General features: G+C 40.9%; 1 protein-coding gene across 1 annotated transcript in view; it reads left to right on the top strand.

Annotated features, from left to right (window-relative positions):
- The window catches only part of LOC123375306, a 187,512-nt gene that overhangs the window by 34,424 nt on the left and 133,987 nt on the right, over window positions 1-19,101 (top strand). The window contains exon 3 of the mRNA XM_045026068.1: window positions 1,466-1,513. Coding sequence (XP_044882003.1) covers window positions 1,466-1,513 — 48 coding nt within the window. The remainder of the gene's footprint in view (window positions 1-1,465; window positions 1,514-19,101) is intronic.

Here is a 19,101-nt window from a genome sequence, read left to right as displayed (position 1 = left end):
ACTGAAGTTAACAAGAATCTATGAAATGGCATGAGAATGTTGATGAAACAAGAAAATCACCAGTAAAATGGCACCGTAGGAAGGATACCACTATGATGAGACTATTTTAAACTGCAGGAAGGCTCTCTTTCTCTCTAGCATACACATTCATTTCTTTCTTTTGATTTATTTCTAGTATTTTGGGTCATCTCTCATCTGATTCACAAAAGGAAAGAGCAAGATTGTATGTAAACTATCCAGATTTAAATTTGAAATTGTTTCAGTACTTCATGGGGAGAGGAAATTCAAATTTCCTTTCGTAGTTAGATGAATGGGCTCAGCCTTGCCAGGATCGTAGCACTGCCTGAGGGTTGCTGAGCTCTCACATCTCCCGGTGAAGTCAGTGGGAATTGAAGGTGCTCATCACCCCTGAGGAGCTGTTCATCACCTGCAAGGACTGGAAGCTAAGACTGATTATTTTTTAAAATGGGAAGTAGACTTACATGGAGCATGAACCCCAAGTTGTGACACTGGTATGGCAACTGTTGTGCCAACAGAGAGACATACACACCTCAGATCCAGGGTTCACTGACCACAGGAACATTTTTTGAGTATAACATTCACAGAGGACATGACTCCCTGTCTAGCTTATGGCCAGAAGGAAATGTCTCTGTTGGTCTAGAACTACAGTGATGCACTCAGGTAGGTCACGGAAGGGTCAGAATCTAAAAGAGACTTACACAACAGACTTTTGCTACAGCACCACTTTTTGCTCACCCTGTAGAACTTTTAGTAGTAATGCTCCTGACCAGATGACGTACAATGCATTGCCTTTTTGTGCCCAGTTTTAGTGAAGAGGCAGTGGCCTTGAACAGTATTTTCCAACATGTTACCCTGCTCCATTGCTGATCAAACTGTAAGCAGGTTTTACACTTGAGTGGGCTGATATGTCTGGGCTTTGTTCTATGTGTACATCTTGGGTTCATGATGGGGGTTTCTAAAGCCATTGTTTGTGAAGGATAATCATTTTTCCCTCCAAAGTCCTATTGAGTACTACAAAAATACATGATGCTTTTTTGAGGGCTTTATCTCACCAAAGCTGCATAATATATATTTTTTCCTGAGAATGATGGTTAAACACCATAAACCTTGATTATTTCTAAAGGCTCAGAGAGGCTCCACGATCTTGAGCCCCAGTTTAAGCTGATTGTCCATAGTGAGTTTCAGGCTTATCTTTTTGTGCCTTATTGATTTGAGGAGTATTTAAGAGTGTTTGCATAAAGTAAAAACTATAAATGAAAGAAAGGTGCCAATTATCAAATGTGAACCAGATTCTGGAGTAACAAAGCATTCACTTTTCATAATCGATTTGGCCCTGTTGCTCTTTAATTCTGCCAGGGAGATGATGCTAATATGTTTTATATTTATTTTCCTGGTCAATATAATTTTAATCAATTTTCTTACTAAATGACTGTTTTTCTCTTAGGGTTCTGATAATCAAGATAGAGCAAGATGCAAAGTATGTACAGCTGAGGTAAGTCACTCAACTGTTCTTTCCATGTTTTCAAAAAGTACTGAATTAATGGAGGAAATTAACAATTTATAACCCATGCGTGAAAGGGATTGTAGTCTAAGTATTTGCCTATGTGTGTATTGAACTGCATGTCTAAATATACGGTATATGTGTACTATACCCAGTGGTTCTTGAATATTTCCAGTCCATGCATCCATATTAAAAATGTAATTAACATTGTGACCACTCTCCCTCCATCCTCTCTCTGCCAAAGGACAAGCCTGCAGGTCTTTAACTGTTATCTCAACACACACGATATACTGCAATCTAAACTCTTTCCTTTGCTACAGTTCTTGTATGAGAAACCCCTACCTTTTGTGGATGTGCATGCTGCTGCTATCCACTCCAGTCTGCCTCCTTCTATTATAGACAAACAGCGGTGGTAGAATTCCACAAAGTGATATAGGTGCATTTGTATCACCGGAATAAACTCTCATTGAATGTTCATGTCCGGCCCAATTCTCTGAGGTGCTTCCATTGAAATCAGTTGGATCAAGCATATCTTTGGGATGTGACACTGTTACTAGCCACTTGCAATTATTAACCCTTTCATGTGTGTCACATAAACCATAACTACCATTATCTTTTGCCCTCATGCCCACCCCCAGCCAATTCCTCACTCTCCCAGGTGTTGCTCTAAAGTGACTTTGCTTCTTTTCAGTTCAGCCACATGCAGCCCTGTGTATTTGGCACCCAGATGTCTGAGAGTCCTCTGTCCCCGATTCCACTCAGGACCAAACAAGGCACTATTATGTATGGCATAAGGAATATTGCACTGCATCCAGGATAGGGATGCATCAGAATGTCTGTATCTAAGTTGAAAACAATGAAGCCACTTTGAATGCGTAAATGGTATAGTGAGTTGTGGCAAGAGTAGAGGTAAATTGCCCATCATTTTCATCCTTCTAGAGTTGTTTCCATTTTAGCAATAGCATGACAAATCCATTATCTTTTTAAGCTTCACAGTAGCTGGACACTTGGGAATAAATGTGCTCCAGCTAGCACAAGAAGGTGAAAACTGTATCTTCCCGCACCAGTGATGGTTATTGTGCCAAGGGGGCATTTATTCCAGGGGAAGAGCAGAAGGTATTTCACCTCCACCTTCCCCAGTGATTTACACCAGGGTGTGCGGCGCTGAATCCTGCAGGTGCCTTGATCTCTCCCTCACAACATACGGGTTCAGTTTTGGGGCATGTTATGATCCCAACCCCAATGGACTAGTGTTGCAGTCCTTCAACCTACCTGCCTGCCATCTACTCTGCTTCTGCTGTATCAGATATTATGATGAGAACCACATAGGTACCTAGATAGAGTGGAGTTTTGCACAAACACCTCCACCTGCCAGAACCCTCTGTTATGGACCAGTCAGCTATAATTGATGAATTTGGACCTGGATCTCCATTAATACACACTCAGTTATTTCTCAAAATCTCCCTCTCATTCCCTCATCATTCTGCATAGCAGGTTATAGACTTCAATCAGGGCTCCATAAACCAACAGTTTTTTAGATGAGCCCTTGTATAATGGAACTGGGAATCAGAAACCAGGTGCTGCATCTACAAACCTCAAAGGAAAGGAGCTTATTGCTATTGTTCTCCATCCCTCCCTCTTTTTTGTAAATGGTAGTCCTGAGTGAATACAGCCAATGGGAAGGAAGAAAGAAGTCTTACATGCAGGGTCAGAGTGACTGCACTTAGGAACTGGTTCAGAGCAATAAAAGATGTTGATAGCTCAAAACAAAAAGTAGGAGCAAGGAAAGTACAATGCAAAAGTGGGGTAAGCCTGTGACTCCCCAGTAAAGTTCCAGGAGCCCTTTAGGGGGCAGGTACCAAGCAACCCATAGTCAAAAAGCAGGTGGCTGAGAAGTACACATGAAGGAGTTCTGATGATGCTAAATATAGGGGGAAAACAAAGCTCAAGTGGTTTCTGAAGTCACAGCACCCTTGAAATGGATGTACAGACTTGAAGTTTTCTTGTGTTGTATTCTATAAGCTAAATAATATCATATTTTAACAGATTTTTTTTAAATCATATACAGAATACCCCTCTACAGTGCACTTCTATTCTTATAAAATCAGCTTTTTGTAGATGATTTTTGCTATTGCAATTTTAGCTCCAGATACATATGAAAAGCTCAGTGTTTTGACGTCTGATGTCTCAGCCACTGAGCATCCATTTCATTCACATAATGCCAACCTACTGGATAAAATGGGGTAAAATATCCAATAGCATTTTCCCTTACATTTTAAAAATATAAGTAATGGCCTCAGTATCACAGCTATGAAATGCAGCTTTCTGGTGCATCGTGTTTATTAAATCCCCCTGTTACTTCACACTAACTGGCAGTCGGTGTTTTTGCTATTCAGAAGCCATCAAAGGCTCCTTTCTTGGTTACATCGGGTGAAACAATCATTGTGACAGTTACAGGTAATGGTATTTGAAGGGCATAGCTCCAAGGGTTCATTCTTTTTTAGAATGTTTACCTCACCTGACATATCTATCTTGGGTGCCATTGTGTTTATTCATCTGTATATTATATAAATAAAATTAGGCTAAGAAATAAGATCATAAGAACGGCTATAATGGATCAGACCAATGGTCCATCTAGCCCAATATCCTGTTTTCCGACAGTGGCCAGTGCTTTAGAGGGAATGAACAGAACAGGGCAATTACTGAGTGATCCATTCCCTGTCATCCAGTCCCAGATTCTGGCAATCAGAGTTTTAGGGAGAAGCAGAACATGGGTTGACTATGTGTTGTGTGAAGAACTTCCTTACATTTGTTTTAAACCTTTTGCCTATTAATTTCATTGGCTGACCTTTGGTTCTTGTGTTATGTGAAGGGATAAATAACACTTCCTTATTCACTTTCTCCACACCATTCATGATTGTATAGTGCTCTATCATCCCCCTAATCTGAACAGTCCTAGTCTTCTTAATCTCTCATTGTATGGAAGCTGTTCCATACCCCTAATTATTTTTGTTGACCTTCTCTGTGTTTTTACCAATTCTAATACATCTTTTTTTGAGATGGGGTGATGTGATGGGCCAACCATCCCACTCTGGCAGAGAAAGAGCTAACAGTGCTGGGGAGGTTGCACAGGAAGAAGCCAATAAAAGAGAGGCTGTGAGGAATAGCCAATCAGATCCCAGCAGGTCCATAAAAAAGGGAACTGCAGGGCAGACAAGGTCACTTTCTGATGCAAGCCCAGGAAGTAAGGAGTGCACCCCTGGAGGGCTGAGAGAACTGTAAGCACTTTGGACAGAGCAGTGGCTGGCTCCTGGTACTGAGCAGCTGGGGCCCTGAGATAAGGGCAAAGAAGGTGCTGGGGCCATGGGGAAGTAGCCCAGAGTATCATTGACTGAAGTTACAGAGGAGCAGCAGGAGGCTTCTATTTACCGGGTCCTGGGTTGGGGCCTGGAGTAGTAGGCAAGTCTGGGTCCTACCCACTTGTCACTGGGGAGTGACTGTTGGACAGAGATATCGTCCTCCCCCCAAAATACAGACAATGACCTAGCCAGAGGGCTGAGTCGAGAAGAGGATGCTGCAGTCCTGGGAGCTGAGAGAGGAGCCATACGCAGGAACAGAGACAGAGTGCCGGTCTGAAGACTGCAGTTGTGAGGATTGGCCTCGAACTAATCCCCAACATGAGCGGGAGGAGGCACCAGTCTGTTGATGAGGGCTGCACCCCAAGACTGGTGACCAGAACAGCATGCATTATTCGTTGTGTGTGTACCATGGATTTGTATAGTGACATTATGATGTTTTCTCTCTTATTATCTATCCCTTTCCTAATGGTTCCTAACAGCTTTTTTGACTGCCACTGCACATTGTGCAGATGTTTTCAGAGAACTGCCCGCTATGATACCACTCAAGAAAAAGATCTTGGAAACAGCTAATTTAGATCCCATCATTTTCTATGGATAGTTGAGACTGTTTTCCAATGTGTATTACTGTGCACTTATTAGCATTGAATTTCATCTGCCATTTTGTTGCCCAGTCACCCAGTTTGGGATATCTCTTTGTAACTTTTTGCAATCAGCATTGGACTTAACTAGCTTGAATTATTTTGTATTGTCTGCAAACTTTGGAACCTCAGTGTTTATCCCTTTCTCCAGATCATTTATGAATATGTTGAACAGCAGTGGTCCAGTATGGAGCCTTGGGGGAGCCAGTTATTTACCTCTCTCCACTGTGAAAACTGGCTGTTTATTCCTACCCTTTGTTTCCTTTTTTTTTAACCAATTATTGATGCATGAGAGGACCTTTCCTCTTACTCCCATAACTCCTTACTTTTCTTATGAGCCTTTGGTATGGGAACTTGTCAAAGGCTTTCTGAAAGTCCAAGTACATTCACTGGATCACTTGTCCACATGTTTATTGACCCCTCAAAGAATTCTAATAGATTAATGATGCATGATTTCTCTTTTAGAAAGCCATGTTGACTCTTCCCCCAACATATTGTGTTCATTTATGTGTCTTTTAATTCTACTCTTTGCTATAGTTTCAGCCAGTTTGCCTGATACTGAGGTTAGGCTTACCAGCATGTGATTCCCAGGATCACCTCTAGAGCCTTTTAAAAAAATCGGTGTTAGATTAGCTATCCTCCAGTCATCTGGTACAGAGGCTGATTTATGTGGTAGATTACATACCACAGTTAGTAATTCTACAATTTCATATCTGAGTTCCTTTAACACTTTTGGTTGCATACCATCTGATCCCAGTGACTTATTACTGTTTAATTTGTCCGAAGACCTCCTCTATTGGCACCTCAATCTGGTACAGTTCTCCAGATTTGTCACCTAAAAAGACTGGCTCAGGTGTAGGAATCTCCCTCACATCCTCTGCAGTGAAGGCTGAGGCAAAGAATTTGTTTAGCTTCTCTGCAATGCTCTTGTCTTCCTTGAGTGCTCCGTTAGCACCTTGATTGTCCAATAGCCCCATTGGGATACATCATTCTTTCCATATAAAAAATAGTGGAGAGTGTGAGTGAGAAATTGAAAATTCTGGGTTAAAGAAGGCTTGATGTTATCAGATGATTAAATTAAACTGCACAGCAGCTAAAAATGCAACATAAAATGGTATATTAGTGTATACATCTTGTAGATGGATCTGGTGGCACCACCGATTAAGGTTGCCTGACATTTCCCATTATAAGACCATTTACAGTTGCTTATTTTGACAAAGTTTAACCATTTGGGCTGAAATTTTTCATGATGGGTAACTGCCTCAAGGAGAATTATTCTAGAATTTTTTCAGCCAAATGGTGTAGCAGTTTCTTGGAATGAGGCTAGGAAAAATATGGTGATTGCCCATGTTAATTCTGGTGATTTTCTCTTTGAGAAGCTAGATTGCCCCCATGCTTTAGAGAAGAACTTGAAATTTGGTAGATAGTGGTCTTTGTGACTGAGAGACTGGACCTGAAGGCTGACCATGGGAGAGAAGACAGAAACTGGGACTAGGAGTTACTAGGGGAAACTGAGACTGGCTTGGCAGCTGGGAGAGCAGATGAGAATGGTACTGGTTGAGCAAGGAGACTGAGATCAGGGAAGGAAACAGATTGGGTAGGAGACTGGGGAGCCATTTGATGGGAGGAGCAGACAGATTAGATGAGGAGCCAAGGGGACTTGCTGGCAAGGATAATGGGATTAGACTGGGAGAAGGAGAGATGATCTGATGAGGCAATGTGTTACTGGTTAAGGAGACTGGTACTGGGACAAAGAGCCAAGGGTGAGTAAGAGGCAGGACTGAGACAAGGGCAGGTTGGAGGCGACAGGACTTTTTGGGCCAAGCTTAGTGGGGAATGGATAAAATGACAGGTGACTGCTAGAGAACACTCCCTCTCAGAGGATGGAATAGAACCCAAGATTACTAAGTCTCACTAGTGTACAGTAAATACACTACTGTCCGAAGTATCTGTGTAACCCACTAGCAAAGTGTGTCTCATCCTTTTCTAGTGCCACATACAGGATGACAACCTACTACTGCTATCAGTTACTCCATTAGCTCAACTGGCAGAAGTCTGTGGAGCGGACCTAAACGTTCCGACCTTGCTGATAATGTACTATGTGGCCACATTATGATGGCACATGATGGAATTTTTGTTTTTTCAGTTTGTATTTTTTACAATTTAGGAAATTACACTCCAAAACAACATTAAAATAACATTATTAAGATTGCAATGTTCAGCATTCAAAAATTAGGAAATGCCAGATTTTAAGTTGCTTGTGTGGCCCCCTTGTGTGTTTGCATTAGGATACAGTCTTTAATTACACAATCTCATTCTATTTTTCCCACAGGACCCTTGCTTCAATCAGTCCACCAAATGGATGAAGCTCACATAGTGAGCAGCTATTCAGTATTTTGTTTTCTCCTCGTTGTTCAGTGTGTGTATTTACTGTACACTAGTCAAACCCTGCTGTAAGGACAGAACTACTAATTTCTTGATAGGTGATTCTCTGGTGCAAATCACTGTAGTATGAGTGCTTCATAAATATTCATAAATTTATTTTCATAATACCCCTGTGAGATGAGATCTTATCCCCATTTTACAGATGAGGAGCTGAGATACCGAGATTGAGGTCAAAAGTGCCCATTAATCATGGGTACAAATTGGAGTCCTGATTTTTTCACAGGACTTAGAATGATTACTCTTCTCATTTGCTCAGCACAGCTCCCATTTGCTCAGCGCTTCTGCAGGTCAGAACCAGCATCTCAGGTCAGGTATCCAAAAAATGAGGAACACACAAGTAATGACCACCTGTGAAAAGTATAAATGACTCTCCAAGCATCACAGGAACTCTGTTGCAGAGGTGGGATAGAATCCAGTTCTCTATTCAGAGTACTATTCAGCTGCTTTAACCTTTCTTCTTTCAATCCCCTACCACTAACTACAACAGCTTTCAATTTCTGTAATAAACAGAGCAGTGGTCCTACAGATGTCAGTCTTCTTCACTACCCAAACCTGATATACCACCCATGCCATGGTCCATCCTGTGCACTGAATGAGACAGGAGTGCTGTGGAATAAATAGTATGTGATTGTGTAATTAAAAATGGTCTCATAATGCATATATACAAGGGATACGAATTAAGGTTGCACATCTAACCTTAATCCTGGCATTTCCTAACTTTTAAGTGGTTGACTTTGAAACCTTAATGTTATTTTAATGTAGTTTTTTGGTCTGTAATACAGTAGTACGGGGAGTTTTATAGACCGGATTGTGTCCTGCCCTAGCCTTGGTGAATGTGGGGAGCTGAAGTGAAAAAGGAACCTTCTCCACACAATGGCCAGAAACTGCAGAAGCCTCATCATGTGCATATCACAACAGAGATGACAGGAAGTAGACAGCAAGGCTGGCTCCAGGGTTTTTGCTGCCTCAAGCGGCAAAAAAAAAAAAAAGTCACGATCGCAATCTGTGGGAGCTCTACCGCCGTTGCTTCAGTCTTCAGCAGCAGTTTGGCGGCAGGTCCTTAGCTCCGAGAGGGAGTGAAGGACCCGCCGCCGAAGAGCTGGACGTGCCGTCCATTCCCCGTGGCCGCCCCAAGCCCCTGCTTGCTGGGCTGGTGCCTGGAGCTGGCCCTGGTAGACAGGGCCTTCTGTCTCATCCTTCTGCACAAGCCTGCAAATCAGACAGTGTTTTGGAGTAGCAGACTATCTAATCCAAATGTGGGTGGTGCAGCATGCACACTTGCATAAAATGCTGTGAGTGTGTGTATGTGTAGACAGACAGATATGACTTAATGACAATAACTACTGCTTCCCATGGTGACCAGTTCTCTCATTAAAAGAACAGGAGTACTTGTGGCACCTTAGAGACTAACAAATTTATTTCGGCATAAGCTTTCGTGGGCTACAGCTCACTTCTTCGGATGCATAGAATGGAACACACTCATTGTTTCCTTGTGCTTTCCTGTCTGTCTGTCCATCTGTTGTCTCGTCTTATATTTGGATTGTAAACTCTTTGGGGCAGAGAGTATTGTTCTGTGCTTGTATAGCACAATGGGACCCTGGTTCATGACTATGGCTCCCAGGTGTTATGATAATACAAAGAACAAATCATAATAGTAATGTGAAGAAAAAATAAAAATTGTCACTAAAAACTGAATTTCAATATCTGTAGGAAACGGGCCTTTCTTAAATATTGAATTGAACTATTAGTTACATAGATTGTTTTTTTGTAAGCCTCAGAGTTGGTAATAACTATGACAGTTTGCTCTGTGTATTACCCATCTAGAATGCAAAAGAGGAATGCAATTTGTTCACTAACTTTGTTTCTTTTAAATGAATTTAATGCTTTTGTATTTTGCAATTTACTAAAGTGCTAGTAGTTTATTAAAACAGAACATTAAATTGACCTATATACCTATGTCACAGAGCTGTTGTGAAGATTAATAATTAGATAATGTTTGTAAAGCACTTTTTATAAGTGAAAAGTGCTATAGAGTGCTAAATATTATTATTACAGCATGATAGAGATCCCAAAACACAAGTGAATTAGCTCTAGGTTTAAGCCTTATAAGGCAAAGCATACCAGGGGCAAAATAACATTGCAGTTATTTTTCTAACATCCAGCACTTCATTAACTACCACATAGGGTTATATAGCTCTGTGAGAATCTAACTTTGTAAAGTTTAGAATCATAGCAGGAAAAGTTCTCACGGGTTTTGCAGACAAGACTTGTATGTATGGCCTTTAAGGTCACTCAGAGTTCCTCCAGCTATGAGGAGCTAAACCCTCCAGTTGCATGTGAGGACGCTGCTGCCTGCTTTGGCTCTCCAAAGCGAACTCCTCTAAGAGGACTGCTGCTGTCCAGGCCATGTTGCGAGTCCTACTAAATGCACTGTGCCAGATCCTCAGCTGTTGGAAATCAGCACAGCTCCACTGAGCTTAATACAGTTATGCTGACTTCCACTTCCATGTGTCACCTAATCAAGAAACATGATAGAATAGTGAGAAGTCAGAGCACCATTTCCAGGGTTAGTACTGGTGGGGCTGAACTTCTTCCCACAGAAGTTTGGGTGGAGTCTAGACCTGCTAAGCCTCCCTGGAAGTGTGTTTCTGCTGCTGCAGGATAGGAAGGGGAATGCCCTCCCCTCCACAACAGGGACAGACTATGTTCAGAGGTCCTCAAAAGATTTTCTGTTCTCATAAGTTTAAGATAAGCATCTGGTTTAGCCATCACTAGTTCTACACTGCTGTATCTCATCCCTCTGGATTTCTCTACTTTCAGGCTGCTTGACTTTTCCACTCTTCAAGGAGCAATTAGTGTTCCGTCTATCTCAGCTGGAGGTTCCTTGTATGGAAGCTTCCTCTCTGCAGAGCAGTAACAACTCTTTTACCATTGTCTGGGCTGGCTTTGAGGCATGCCCTTCTCTCTCTTTCCTCCGCCACCAAAATAAAAATAAAAAGCAGGAGTCACTGCTGCATTAAAGAAACAACTTACACACACATCATTTAAAAAAAAGAAAACATTTACTATAGTATTGTGTGCCTCACTGCCGTGTATGCTCCAAATATGGGAAATAACATGGTAATTTTAGAATGACATAGTATTTTTGTTTCCTTTTTAAAGGTGGTGTGGGGGGGCGGGTGAGAGAGATTTGCCTAGTAGGTGTGAAGGTGTCAGATCTCATGAGTCAAACAGACTGATTTGTAGTGAGCACTGGAGAGGAACCAATGATCATAGTACACACTGGTACCAATGATATGGGGAGAAGAATGTGAAAAGTTCTAGAACCTAAATTTAGCTGAATAAATTAACTGATTTTCATGGTAGCTTTCTGTTAAATGTTTCCATTTTTCATGTGCTGGGCAAGCTAGATGGAGAGAACTTCAGGGTCTCCAGGTATCGATAAGAAGGTGAAAAAAGCCTATATAGAAGAAATAAGCTCCACCTAACCAAACTGGAACCAGATGAGACAGAAAACTGACACACATTTTGGGGGATTACTTAGAACCAGGGGGAAAGCTGACAGGTGCTGGGGATCCCTCAGGTTGTATGAAGACATCTCCTAGGGTTGTCAGTAATACAAAGGTAACTTTGTATCCAGTAGTAAATGCTAGGACAGAAATTATAGCCGAATGGGAGGAGGACAGGTCCCAGAGGCATGTTTCAGGAAAGTAACCATGTCAGAGAAAGGAATTAAACGTAGGCATGCAGCCAAAAATAAAATATATACATTTCTGTCTACCAGTGAGAGAACCTTAAAAAGCAAAAATAGGTGAACTAGAATGCCTGGCAATGGAAGATGAGCACCTTGATATAATATGTATAACTGAAACATGGTGGAATGAATGGAATATTGTAATACATGGTTATAACCTGGGACAGAGTGGATCAATGGAGTACTATAATACCAGCCTATAAATTATGCAGAATAGGTCTTAGGGATAAGGGAGTAGTGCTGCATCTAAAGATTTCATAAAATCTAATGGGAGAACATTTCTGAGTGGAGAGAGCCATTCCGTAGTTTGGCTACAACTTACGTTGTCATTCCTTTAATATTGTGGTCTTAAATACATGTCAAGCTTGCACAGAGCTTGGATGAGTGCCCATTGGTCTGGAGTTATTTTTAAACCAAAATAAATAACAGCATCCCAAGACATAAGTGTACAAAAATATAGTGATCGATTATACTACCTGTCTCCTGGTCAAAAAAATGATATTGAGGACCTGATTCTCATTTACACTACGGTCCCCTTCCACTGCTTTGGCATTACACATATCTATTGCCAGAGTATAAAAGGGCATTGGTGTAAATGAGAATCAGGCCCTGAATGTTCTGTTGTGAGGGAGATCAAGGGGATACCTGAGTCTAATAAAGCTGTAATGGGTTTCAGCTATCCTCATGTAAATTGGTTATATGTCACATCAGGGCAAGGTTTAGAGAAGCAATTTCTTGACACTCAAATGATTGTTTCTTGGACCAGCTAATTCTAGAACACACAAGAGGAAAGTATTCTCATTTTAGTCCTAAATTACACACAGGCGTTGGTTCAAGAGTAAATACAGTCAGCAATAGTGGCCACAATATAATTAAGTTCCATGTCTTCAGGGGAGAGATTGTACAAAAACTATGCCACTTCCAAATTCCCTAACACTGGAGGAATCTACCGCCAGCTGGTTTAAGCCAGTTATAGGTCTGATTGTGCCATTTGAATGGTGTTAAGTAGATTTAACAGGCTGGAAAATCTGCCCCACTGTCTTCAGTTTCAGTAGCATTATAATTTAAAAAAAAAGATATTGTAGAAATAAAAGTAGTCCAAAGAAGGGCAGCAAAAATGAGTAATGGAAAGACTTCCATATGAAGAGAGATTGGAAAGATTTAGACTGCGTAGATCAAAGTGGAGAAAGTTATATGCAGAATGATGATGAATTGCATAGAGAAGATAATTTAGAAAGGGACATTTAATGAAAGTGACAGGCGACAAATTTAAAACGCATAAAATGCAATACTTGTTTATGCAACACACAGAACTCGTGGCCACAAGACATCATGGAAGCCAAGAGCACAGGAGTCAAAAAAAAGTAAGACATTTGAATTGATAACAAGAGACTCCATAAATAGACTGGATAGGATAAAAAAGAAAATAAATTAGGGATATCAGCCCTCATGTCTCTGGGTATGAGCCAGGCACTCAAGCCTAGGTCCTCAAAATTATTTAGTCTCTTAACTTCCATTGAAATTAATGGACATTAATGCTTATGTACTTTTGAGGGTCTGGGACTAACTGATGAGGTTTGCAAAAAACCATCATTTATAAATTGCTTATTCCATAATCTTCCACTGTGAAGTTTTTGCACCTTCCTCTGGAGCAGCTGATACTGCCCTGGTCTACCCAGTATGGCAATTCCTGTGTTCTGTTGTGTGTCTGCCTGCCATGGGGGCAAGAGGGGATGTGGCAAGAGTGCACAGCTCTCCAGTGCTCCTGAGCCGGTAAAATGGACCCTAAGATGGCATAAATTAAAGTAGCCCTGTGACTGTTCTAACTTGCAGAAGGGGCTGGTTCAGCTCCCAGCCACACCCAGAGTTGGGGAGGCAGAAAGGTTTGTTACAGTCATCTTTGCTTCCCTTCATCTATGCCAAATGTGTGCTCAGGGCAGCTGATGACTCAGACCTAGATTCCTGCCATCCTATCACATTTTCTGTCTCCATCTTCTGCTTAGAAGCTTTTAAACTGGAAAGCACATGGCACAATACCCATCCTCCAAATCAAAGCAAGAATCTTGCCATTTAAAATGTGAAGAATTTTCTTTAGTGTTGCTTAACCCTCTGACTGCTGTAGACATCTCTAAGTATTGCCCTACTGTATGTATTTGGCTAGCAAATTGGAGAAACAGCAGCAGGCACACCAGTGGTTCTCAAACAGGCTTGGGACCCCTCAAGGGGGTCACAAGGCTATTAATGGGGGGTCGCGAGCTGTCAGCCTCCACCCCAAACCCCGCTTTGCCTCCAGCATTTATAATGGTGTTTTATATATAAAAAACGTGTTTTAATTTATTGGGGAGGGGGGTCGCACTCAGAGGCTTGCTATGTGAAAGGGGTCACCAGTAAAAAAGTTTGAGAACCACTGAGCTACACTGTATTCATTATCCATATGACAGAGAAGAAGAAGCTGCTTCTACAAAGCCTTCTTTTCATACTTTGTATCACTAAAAGTAGCCAGTTAATTAGATTCCATGGTTACGGCTATTGTAATATGTGCTTATTTGAAGTGCACAGATAATAATCAATTGTACACTCTTGACTACACTATTAATAGTTTTAATACCCACATTTTGTTTACATTTTGCATTATAATGAACACTTAGCCATTGTGGTTTTTAACATGGAATTCAGTGAATGCTATCTCCATGTAATGCCCTTGCCGTTCCATTCTGCGGTATTAAGTGTTGTTTTTCTAGCAAGGTCTTGAAATGTGGGGCATTATGTATGAGTTATGCTAATTTGTTAGGGCAATGAATACATTAATTTCATTAGTAAATGGCCTCAAAGCAATAATTACCAGTGTAGGTGTGTCAGAAACGATCATGTTCAGTTTTGCCAGTTAATTATTAAGATTTTGTTCTGAGGGACCCAGATTTGACATCCAGCTTCAATTTAGCCATAAATAAAACTCTGAAGTACATAGGGATGAAGAAATCAAGCCAAGAAGTCGTTTTGCTCTTACACATTACTACTTTTGTCCAATTCTGACTGCCAATAAGATGCCAAAATAATAATGAAAATAGCAATTGCACTTTCTTATTCCTCTCATCTCATCTTGCGTTACAGTTTGCTGAATTATTCAGGGTTGTATTGCTTGCTAGTGCAGTATTACATTTAAAATGGCTATGTTTATTGTTAAAGCTGATTTTTTTTATGGCGTTTACTTCTAATGCCTTAATTGGGTTTCTAAGTTATATATTTACACTTCTTGAATCTTGTAGGGCTAATACCACAAAAAAGACTAATGGTGGCATCTGTGCACCTGGATTAGTTTCTGTAAGTGTGACAATATTTTGAATTAAAGCAGACCTATTGGGGCCATCTAGTAAATCTCTGTTCACTAATAATATGCTTTTAGGCATCTTATAACTGAATTATTTCCCAGGAAATTTTGGGAAGCCTCCTCTATTGTGGTGTTATGCATTTCTTGATTTATTAAAATGACAGAAATAATGGTTCTTCAACTTTTTATTTTGTGGACCAGTTGAAAAGAGAACCCCTCTCATTGCCTATCAGTGCTCGTCACAACATCCAGTCGCCTGCTCCTTGCGCCACAAAATATTTCACTCTGCAGACTGTAGAATAATGCTGCAAAGATAGAGCTGACCAGCTGATGGGTTGTGCTCACCATTAGATCAGTCTAGTAAGTGAGCACAGTAAAAGTTTTGTTATCCGGCATGTTGAGAGAATGGGGGGGTGCCGGTTAGTCAAATATCCTGATTATCTAAGAGTTTGGATGTGGGAGGGGACTCAGGGTTGGGAAGGGGTGCGGAGCACGAGCTCTGGAAGGGAGTTTGGGTGTGGAAGGGGGCTCAGGGCAAGGGGTTGGGCCACGGGAGGGTTTTCGGGGTGCCAGATCTGGGTGGCGCTCACCTCGGGCAGCTCCCTGCAAGCAGTGACATGTCCCTGTTGCTCCTAGTTGGAGGTGTGGCTAGGCGGTTCTGTGTGTTGTCTCCACCCACAGGCATTGCCCCTGCAGCTCCCATTGGCTGCAGTTTCCGGCCAATGGGAGCTGCAGAGCCAGTGATCAGGACGGGGTTGGGGTAGTACATGGAGCCCCCGTGGCTGTTCCTCCACCTAGGAGCAGCAGAGACATGCCGCTGCTTGTGGGGAGCCATACGGAGCCAGGTAAGGAGCCTGCCAGACTATAAACCAGATTTTCAATGAAGATCAGAAATGCCAGTTTATATAGCTCTCCAGTTGATAAAGTGCCAGATAACAAGCTTTTAGTGTACTCTGCAAGACTTACCCTGACCCTGTTTCATAATTTCAAGCAGGATCAATGTGCCCTGCATCTTGATATTGCATCCAGCTTCTTGTATTTACAGATAAATGATTGGTTTTCTAATTATTGCTTCACATTTTTGCACAATAGCTTCCATTGGGCTAGCTGGTTTGGAGTGACTGTTTATTCTGGGGCAGATGTAACATTCAAATGCAGCTGATCACATGATGAGGTCTGGCACAGGCATCTGGGCAGCCTGATCATATTTCTTGTTTTCTCTGGCCCCGATCCTGTGAAGAGCAGAGGACCTCCTGCACTGGTGCTGAGCAACGTCATCTCCCATTGCTTTCGTTGAGAGTTGAGGACTCAGCACCTGGCAGCACTGGACTTCTCTCTGGGAAGGTAGAGGTAAACAAATAACCTTTAGATCTTACCCTTTAGAACTGCAGTCTTTCTCCCCCTTTTTTTGGTATGATCTCTTTAATATTAAAAAATAAAATTAAACCAAACTAATAGCGCAAGTCATAAGGTCAGCCATATAGTAGTCTTATAGTATGTGCAGGCTCAAGCATACAAGTTTGCTGTTGCAAAGTTTCTGGACTCCTTGTGAAAACAGCATTTATTCTGGACATTTTTTTTCTGCTACAATTTTTGAGTCTTAGATGCTAAGGTAATAAGATTCCTTAAATATCTCAAATTGTGCCTCATTTCCCAGTCACCCACCCAGAGGAAAAAAATAGGCCTTCTTTGTATTTATCCAGCAAAGATAAATGGAATGTATTGACAGGCAGTGTTTAGGCAAAACTAGAGTGGCACAGATCTAGCAGAGTAATTTAGAATACATGACAGGAAATTGGGAATATACAGTAAAAAGTAGACAAAAATTTCCTCTTACATTTTAAAGCCCAAAGAATAAGTCCAGTGGGAAATGAGAGGGTTTTGTAAAGTATCAGAATATTTTTTTCATGATCAATACCAAACATTGAAGTTTTTCGGTGAATCTGTTTACCAGCTAGTTAGTTGGTTTACCTGCATATTCTTCTTCTTGTCATTTCAGGATGAAATTTACACTTTCTAAGCTTTAACTTAATATTTATGGCAACTTTAATAAAAGTTTAGTAATGTCAAGGAGCTGGTTGCAAAGATGTACTTTGCACTAAGCCCCACAAGAAACTCATTTACTTACAGAATCCAGTGTTAAGTAAAATAAACAGCTTTGGTTTCTACTGACATTTTATAGCCACCTTAAGGGAAAGGTGGGGAGGGGAGTTGTGTTGCCATGTGGGTTTAATTCATGAACTTCCCTGCAAAGTACTCAAAGGCAATACGGTAGTTGAGCCAACTTTCTCTGTTAAGTCACAAAAAGAGAGATTTTACCAAATACAGGGGATCAACTGCAGCTGCAAAGAGGAAATTTAGAATTATCATCATACCAGTATCAGAAGGTCCTTTATATTTATAGCTTCATAAAAGTTCACAGCTAGCGTGTTCGCTGCCAACTAATAAAAGAACTAATGAAAATTTTTGCAGATTTTTTTTGTGTAGACAGTGGTTACCTAATCCTTAAATCCTGATGAATTCTTATATTCAAAACATTTTAAAAAGGATGGGGAAAGGACTTCCTTTTTGAGCCCTTTAACAAGACAGGTCTCAGTTAACCTCATTATGGACCAGATTGTGATACTGTTCTATTTGGACAATAGTACCTTACCTGCAAGTATTCCCGTTGACATCAAGGGGACTACTTGTGACATAAGATACTCTTTAGCATGAATAAAGATATCACAGTCTAGTTCTGAGTGACAATAAACTGCTGTATTGTTTGGCCAAACATTAAAATGTGATTTCTAATTCACAATGACTGCTTTATTGCCTAAGCATTCCAAAAACTGTAATTAAACAATAAGGCACTTTACGATTATTGTCATTAGGTAATAATGAAAGCCTTGTATTTTAGTGCACCTCAAAGAATATTACTCAATCACCCACAGACTTCATGTATTGTTATGACTGTAACAGAGAATATTTTAATTGATATTTTCCTAAAAAATATTTTTTCAGTATTTTCTAAATCTATCCAGACACTGTGAAAAATAGTTCCCAGGGAAAGGGAAAGAGCAAGTAATAAAAAAAAAAGATGAACTTTCCCTCCATATGAATTTGTTGTTTTTCTACAATTTTTGTTGATTATTTTTTCTTGCTGCACTCCTGTTTTCAGTACCACTGTAAAGCCCTTGGTACTACTTTGTTACTTGCTCTCTCCTCCCTTCAGCTTCACCTAGCTGAAGTTATCAAGTGGGCTTCTCCCAAGAGTTGGATGTCTTTAATGTTCATGTTTTACCTTCTTATGCATTCTTTAAAATTTAAACTGGAAGGTGTTTCAGGCTAGTGAGAAATGAAAGTTACTTTTAGCTCCAGTCTGTCTTTATCAATATCAAAAGCCAGGGCCTGGTGGTACCAGAACAGATTGTGCTTCAAAAGAGAAGCTTCTAATCCAGTCACCACTTAGAACAGTATTTTATTCCATGGGTGGAAAGGAGGACTGTGTTCTCTTTTACTCTTTGCATGTAGAGGAGGACATATATATCTTTTTTTATTAACATTTTATATTGGAGGCATGGCTTAGCACTAATCTAGTTTTATAATTAAACATACCTTTTTAAAAAATACGAAGGCCTGAAGAGAGCAGCTACTGCGTGGGGGAAGGGACCACCAGCCAGAAAGAATAAAAGAAAAACAGACCACTACAGGCTTAAGACTGCAATGCCATTTTGTCATGAGTTAAACTGGGGGGCAGGGAGGTACAGTGCAAAGAGCTTTAGTATTTTCCCATTTGGTCTTACAATGAGCATGTGGATCTCGGAGTGGTGTCTAAGTTGTTCTCTCTCAACATTACTGTGAAAACTTGTGAGATTTTTTTTCCTCCTAGAATGATAGTGCAGTGAAAACTGACCCCTTTCATACAGCTCTTTGTGAAATATGCATTCCTAGCAGCGCCCAGCCAATCAGGCTGTCCTCAGCCCAAGCTGTTTTATCATTTTCCATACAGTGTGCCTCGAGCTGTGAAACTATTTGTTGAATTGCTCCATGTTACTGTTTGACTGAGAGTGAGA

Source organism: Mauremys mutica, chromosome 8 (assembly GCF_020497125.1).
Source record: "Mauremys mutica isolate MM-2020 ecotype Southern chromosome 8, ASM2049712v1, whole genome shotgun sequence".
Classification (NCBI taxonomy): domain Eukaryota; kingdom Metazoa; phylum Chordata; order Testudines; family Geoemydidae; genus Mauremys; species Mauremys mutica.
This window is presented reverse-complemented; position numbering and strand designations above follow the sequence as displayed.